Source organism: Hypomesus nipponensis, chromosome 2, assembly GCF_054491055.1.
Source record: "Hypomesus nipponensis isolate SF chromosome 2, ASM5449105v1, whole genome shotgun sequence".
In the NCBI taxonomy this organism is placed as follows: domain Eukaryota; kingdom Metazoa; phylum Chordata; class Actinopteri; order Osmeriformes; family Osmeridae; genus Hypomesus; species Hypomesus nipponensis.
The window spans coordinates 21962501-21970000 of record NC_140362.1 but is presented as its reverse complement, the minus strand read 5'-3'; the positions used below and the strand labels follow the sequence as shown (position 1 = coordinate 21970000).

At 50.2% G+C, this 7500-nt stretch overlaps 1 protein-coding gene across 1 annotated transcript in view; it reads right to left on the bottom strand.

The window, feature by feature from the left end:
• Positions 1 to 1097, bottom strand: part of crabp2a (cellular retinoic acid binding protein 2, a) — a 7488-nt gene extending 6391 nt beyond the window's left edge. Inside the window, exon 1 of the mRNA XM_084671252.1 lies at positions 747 to 1097. Within this exon, the coding sequence (XP_084527378.1) occupies positions 747 to 828 (82 nt within the window). The 5' untranslated portion in view covers positions 829 to 1097. The remainder of the gene's footprint in view (positions 1 to 746) is intronic.
• Positions 1098 to 7500: the final 6403 nt, after the last annotated feature.

The following is a 7500-nucleotide window of genomic DNA, read 5'->3' as shown; positions in this document are numbered from 1 at the left end:
TGTCGTTCTTCTTTATGTCTCTATGGCCCCTGTGTGCTGTAAGTTCAAGTTATGCCATCACCCTTCAGAAAGTACAAGAATGATCTCTCTCTCTTCCTCATTCTCTCTTTCTTTCTTTCTTTCCCTCTCTTTCTGTCTGTCTCTCTCTCTCTCTGTCTCGCTGTCTCAGACAGACACACTACACACATCTTGACACACCTTAACACGTGACTAACGGACGGTAATTTGCCTAATGTAAAGGCGTTGTCTTAAGTGTGCAACGACAAAGAGTGAACTCAAAGGCAGGTTTCTATCTGTCAAATTGGAAACAGCACGCACTTTAACCACGTCATAACGGTATCCCTTCACCCCCGGCGTCTCCTCACGCACACGCACTGCACGCTGTGATGTTATTTTATCAAGCGGTGACACGGACAGATGTGCCACCGTTTGTCTCCATTGTGTCGGGCCGGGAGGAGGGCGCGAGGAGAGGGCGCGAGGAGAGGCAGGGAGGGGGGAGAGGGTGAGGCTGAACGTGGGGCACACACTGGGTTTGGGGTCCGACCGGATGACAAAGACCACCCGCCCATCATGCACCGCGCATTGTGCAGCCTCTGTTTGTCCAGCGACTAAGGACAGAGCAATGTGCTGAGAAAATGTTCTTATCAGTACTCGAATTAAAAAATCGTTGAGTTGTGATCAATGCAATAAGCTACTCTACAAATACATTCACTTTGATTATTTACATCATCGTCATCATCCCTTACCCAGGGCTTTTAGGAGCTCCTCAAAGTTTTCAGAACTCTTCATCTTCCAGGTGCCGGCGAAGTCAGGGATTTTGCGCTCCATGTTGAGGTATCTCGCTGAGCCGGTAAAAGATTCAAGATTCAGTATTAAACTCTGCTGCCCTGTCTGCTTGTGGTCACGCGGAACCGGTTAAGTGATGTTTAGGTCTCTGTCTCTCCCTCTTCCGTTATTTTTGCCTCCTTGACGGGATTTGTTAACGTCTGTCTAATCCGGTTGACTAAGGTGACAGTCAGTGTTCTAACCCAACCCTCTCTCTCCCTCTTTCTGTTCCTCTGATCCCTATCTCGCCAATGTGTCAATACAAGTTATGAAAAGTAGCCCCTTTAGTTTGACCACTGAAAACACGCCCTTTCTGTATTTCTGACACGCCTGTGTTTTTTAGGAGCCAATAGGATTTGGCGCGCAGGGTCCGTGCCCCGTCTCAACCTCGCCTTCCTCGAGCACATGTGCGCTCTGGAACCGCCCAGCGGACATTTGGAGCGCAGCGCACCTTCTGTGCCGCAGTGTGCCAACCAAATGACCGCGCCCTGGACGCGCACGTTAGGAATAACAAACCTATTGATAGGCCAGCTAGCGCGTTATACTAAGAAGGACATCAAATGTAAAAAAAAATATGTATACAAAAAATAGCTGGGTGTCAGACAAACATGTCATCTTGGCAAACTTAAGCGAATTCCCAACCATCGAGTCAAGCGCGCTGTTGAGGGGAGCGCGGGAGGGGGAGATCGACAGAGAACGAGGGCCAGCTAGGAGGGAGGAATATTTCCTCCAAGTCCACCCCTGCCCCCCTTCACCCCGCCATCTCCGCGGCACGGCGGCGTGTCATAAAAATAAAAGCGGTGGTAATGGGATACAGGAGCCTCTGGCCTCGACCGGTGGCCAATCCGTCTACCGGGGTCTGCGTCAAAGGCCTAGGCGCAACAAACATCCTGAACTCATGAAAGAGAGAAAAAGAAAAGCAAAAGGCAGACTGACAGAGCGTGAATAAAAGGAAATGTAGAGAAGGTAAAGGGGGCGGTGGCCCGTCAATGCTTTTGGTCTGGTCCCCCGCTGTTTCCCGGAAGAAAGAGGAGGGGGGGGGGGGGGGGGGGGCTTTGGTACTGAGAGTAGGACGGCGCTGGCTCCCAATAAAAACACACACACACACCCACACACATACACACACACATACACACACACACACATACACACACACACACACACACATACACACACACACACACACACACACACATACACACACACACACACATACACACACACACACACACACACACATACACACACACACACACATAGACACACACAGAAACCCTTGCATGATGGATGACCGCAGCACAAAGACGACGTTAACTATTGACTCTTGATGGATGATCCCATCCGCTACACTGCACGGCGGATTAGCGCGTGGTAACCGGGGCGACTGAAAGGGGCTTGATAGGCGCCGGCGGTACCACACACGCACGCAGTCAGGGCAGCATAAAGGACATGCCCCTTGTTCACAAGGCGTCCCGCTAATAGCTCACATCTTGGGCACACTGTTTAAATATGCTGGTCACGAACAACAGCCCGGTATGATATTGTAACACAAAAGTTATTTCTATACTTTTTATGCAGCACCCATGCATCCAGGAAGAACTCACAGCTCTAACTCTGAGCCAGGTCCGTGTTTGATGTGAACAAAGCTTGCTGATTGAGTTTCACACTCGCGCGCATGCACGCACACGCGCGAACACCTCCTCCTTGTGGCGCACAATAGAAGCATGTCCTCACAAGTTCCTGTTGCCACTGACGCACGTCACTAGCCACATATCTGCTCTGTAATCTCCCCTTCCATCTCTCCTGCCTTCCTCTGTCTCTCTCTCTGTCTCTCTCTCTCTCTCTCTCTCTCTCTCCCTCTCTCCCCCCCTCCCTCTCTCTCTCTCTCTCCGTCTCATATTCCACTTTTAGTGTGTGTCAGTCCTCTGGGTGGCTTGACAAACACTGTTAATGATTGAAATATTAACTGTTAAATATTTCAAAGAGACTGAAAAGGATGGAAACTGCATTTCCATCTCTCTGTGATTCATGACTCATAGATGTGTGGGATGCATGTGAGCAGGATCCTGGGTGCTGAACAAGGACAAGATAAGGGCAGTGTTTGATCATGTTGGTCTGCAGATTAGTCCTGTTTGGAAACGATTGTTCAGAGGAGCTGATCTCACACACCGTTTCCAAAGATGCAGAAATCAGACCAGTAACCCCGGGCTACACCATCTCAGTTGTGGTGCAGCTTTAGCCCATGTTGAGTAGTGGGTGGTGGGGGTGAGGGATGAGGGGGGGGGATGAGGGATGAGGGGGGTAGGGGGGTGGGGGGGGTGGGGGGGGGGACGAAGACATGAATGTGTGTGATACTGCATGTCAGCACAAGATGACAAAGCACCTCTTAGCATTCACATGCACTCAACCGTGCAGCCCTCCTCTCGGTTTCAACCTCTCTCTCTCTCTCTCTCTCTCTCTCTCTCTCTCTCTCTCTCTCTCTCTATCTCTCTCACACTCTCTCTCTCTCCCCTGCCTCGTTTTTACCTCACTTTCTTTCTTTCTTTCCCCTCCCTCCCTCCCTCCCTCCCTCCCTCCCTCCCTCCCTCCCTCCCTCCCTCCCTCCCTCCCTCCCTCCCTCCCTCCCTCCCTCCCTCCCTCCCTCCCTCCCTCCTTCCCTCCCTCCCTCCCTCCCTCCCTCCCTCCCTCCCTCCCTCCTTCTGTCAAGGCATTGTTCTGTTGTGCTGGTGTGACACATTCCTCAAGCATGTCAAGGAGAAGTGGAGTTTTGGGAAGAGGAGAGAAGAGGGAAGGAGGATGAGTGAGGCAGAGTTGGTGGCTAGCACACACACAGACACACACACATTTTTGACCTCATTGTCCTTCTGCAGGGAAGCAAGAGAGACTGAGTCGGCAGAAAGAAAGAGCAGGGATCAAAGGCAGCTCGAGAGGGACAGAGATGGAAAGGTAGAGTTAGTGAAAGAAGAGAAAGTTGACAGATGTGTGAAGGGTGAGTCTCTCTCTGGAAGCGTTCAGAGATGTTTGGTGACCCAGTTCCTCTCTCCGCCCACCCTCATTGTGTCTTACTTTCATCCTATCTCTTTTCTTCCATCCTGCCAAGAACATTGTTGGTAATGGATATCTTTATCTGTAAACTCATGCTCTCTCACACAAACACACACCCACCCACACACACACGCACGCACGCACGCACGCACGCACGCACACACACATCATGAATAAACTTTTATGTGTCAAGAAAAGTTGTAAGAGTAAGAGAGTTGTAAGTCGTAAGAGATCTTGTGCACAAACTTGTTGAGGTTTTTCCAGTCTGACTCTCTTTTTCCCTCTCTTGTTCATGGACTCATCAACATCTCTTCCACCTTCCCACTTCCCTGTCTATGAACCAGTTTTGTAATATCAGGCTGTCTACCCTTCTCTTTAATCTGAGGATTCTCATCTCTTCATTTCCTCTTTATCATCATTGTTTTCTTGTCCTTTTCTCCAACATGGCTCCTCACTCTCAGGTTCATTTAAATGGAGTTCAGCCTTGTGTCAACAGACTTTGCTCCCTATCTCTCCCCTTCACTTCCTGCTCTCTCCCATATTGCTTCCTGTTTCACTCTCAATGAAATGATATGATGTCCTGGGTCACAGGAATAGAGTGTTCACAACCTTCACAGACTCTGTTTATTCCCAGAGAGAAGAATCGTTGAGTTTATTATACATGTATTTCGTAAGTATATGTGTGTGTGTGCAAACTGTCTGCAGTTAAGAAACTTCTGTGACATTCCTCACTTTACCATCCAAACGACCTCCAGTAAACCCAGCCAACTCAGTCACCATAGTATCCCCAGATGTGAACTTGACCCTGACCATGTGACCTGTTAACCTTTGGAACTCATTACCACTGACCTTTGCCCTAATAGGAAGCTCCCAGGAGCCACACACACAAACACGTGTGAGATGGTTCTACGCTGAACAACACAGGAAAGAATCGAGGTGAGCAGTAAGAGAGAGAGAGAGAGAGAGAGAGAGAGAGAGAGAGAGAGAGAGAGAGAGAGAGAGAGAGAGAGAGAGAGAGAGAGAGAGAGAGAGAGAGAGAGAGAGAGAGAGAGAGAAGAGAAAGAGAGAGAGAGAGAGAGAGAGAGAGAGAGAGAGAGAGAGAGAGAGAGAGAGAGAGAGAGAGAGAGAGAGAGAGAGAGAGAGAGAGAGAGAGAGAGAGAGGTTGTGCTTCACACTGTAACACACAGTAATATGTCTAATAGGCCCCAAAACCCTTTGCAGGAACACAGACTGGCAGAGGCTGTGTGGCTAGTTGCTGTCATGCCTACCCAGCATGTGTGTTTGATTAGAGGGGATGGCAGAGTTGAACTGAGTGCAGAGAGAAGGAGGGAACAACTGCAGAGGGCTGAAGGAGGGAGGGAGGGATACACAGAACAATCATTACCGCACAACCTGACTGAGCACTGGATGGCAAAGGGTCCACAGTGTGTGTGCATGTGTGTGTGTGTGTGTGTGTGTGTGCGTGTGTGTGTGTGTGTGTGTGTGTGTGTGCGTGTGTGTGTGTGCGTGTGCATGTGGTTTGTATATATGTGGCAGTTCTTCATGTCCTAGACCTACTCCCTGGTTTCTTGAGTTAGGTTCCATCCAGAAGCTAGAATGCACAATTTTCAGCCTTTTTCATCAAGCCCCCTGGTCTCAATGTGTTTGTGTGAATTGCTTTTGAAATCGCATTCCCCCTATGTGTAAAATGAAAAGGAATGTGAGAGAATGTTCTCCTCAAACAAGGCCAGCCCTGAGTTAATGTGCTATGTTTGGTCCCTCTGCGTGTGTGTGTGTATGTGTGTACGTATGTGTGTGTACGTGTGTGTGTGTGTAGATATCTCGCTCTGCCAGACATTTGTTTCTTGTTTATGTTCCCTCCTGGGTAGAACTTTATCTTCCAGGATTTATCCAGGGAGGGATGGAGAATAAAAGAGAATTTTCTCCTGGATGTCCTTAACCCTAACCCTAACCCAGACTAGTCTAACTCTAACCCTATCCAGCCCTATAGAGTCCCACCCAGACTAGTCTAACTCTAACCCTATCCAGCCCTATAGAGTTCCACCCAGACTAGTCTAACTCTAACCCTATCCAGCCCTATAGAGTCCCACCCAGACTAGTCTAACTCTAACCCTATCCAGCCCTATAGAGTTCCACCCAGACTAGTCTAACTCTAACCCTATCCAGCCCTATAGAGTTCCACCCAGACTAGTCTAACTCTAACCCTATCCAGCCCTATAGAGTTCCACCCAGACTAGTCTAACTCTAACCCTATCCAGCCCTATAGAGTTCCACCCAGACTAGTCTAACTCTAACCCTATCCAGCCCTATAGAGTTCCACCCAGACTAGTCTAACTCTAACCCTATCCAGCCCTATAGAGTTCCACCCAGACTAGTCTAACTCTAACCCTATCCAGCCCTATAGAGTCCCACCCAGACTAGTCTAACTCTAACCCTATCCAGCCCTATAGAGTTCCACCCAGACTAGTCTAACTCTAACCCTATCCAGCCCTATAGAGTCCCACCCAGACTAGTCTAACTCTAACCCTATCCAGCCCTATAGAGTTCCACCCAGACTAGTCTAACTCTAACCCTATCCAGCCCTATAGAGTTCCACCCAGACTAGTCTAACTCTAACCCTATCCAGCCCTATAGAGTTCCACCCAGACTAGTCTAACTCTAACCCTATCCAGCCCTATAGAGTTCCACCCAGACTAGTCTAACTCTAACCCTATCCAGCCCTATAGAGTCCCACCCAGACTAGTCTAACTCTAACCCTATCCAGCCCTATAGAGTTCCACCCAGACTAGTCTAACTCTAACCCTATCCAGCCCTATAGAGTTCCACCCAGACTAGTCTAACTCTAACCCTATCCAGCCCTATAGAGTCCCACCCAGACTAGTCTAACTCTAACCCTATCCAGTCCCTCTCTGCCCTATTATTATCATGATAAGGATCATTCTAGTCTATACAATGTCTGTATACGTGTGTGTGTGTGACCGGGTGTGCGTTTCAGAATGGGTGCGCTCATGCATGTGTCTATGTATCTGTGTGTGTGTGTATCTGTGTGTGTGTGTTTGTGTGACTGTGTGTGTATCTGGGTATGTGTGTGTGTATCTGTGTGTGTGTGTGTGTATCTGCTCCAGATGCAGCCAGTTGGACCCAGACGCCTCTATTACTCACCCTCTGTTCCTTTTATCCTTTCATTTATTCCTCCCCCCACCTCCCCCACCTCCCCCGCCCCCCCCACCTCCGCCGCCCCCCCACCTCCCCCGCCCCCCCACCTCCCCCGCCCCCCCACCTCCCCCGCCCCCCCCGCTCCCCCACCTCCCCCGCCCCCCCACCTCCACCCCCCAACTCTTTGTGGTTCTAATTATCCCACTTGTTTGTTATGAGTGGGTCTGGACAGAGGGAGGGAGAGGGATAGCAAGATGGGAAGAGAGAAAGAACAGGGGGCAGGAGGGAGAGAGGGAGGGGGCCAGCAGGGGGGTGAGGATGGGGGGCGTCAGGGGAGTGGTGAACAATCTGGAGGGGGAAGATCACAAGCAGAGGACTAGGAAATGCTTTGCGTATTGCCTGCCTCCCCAGGTCCAGGCCCCCAGGTCCAGGCCCCCAGGTCCAGGCCCCCAGGTCCAGGCCCCCAGGTCCAGG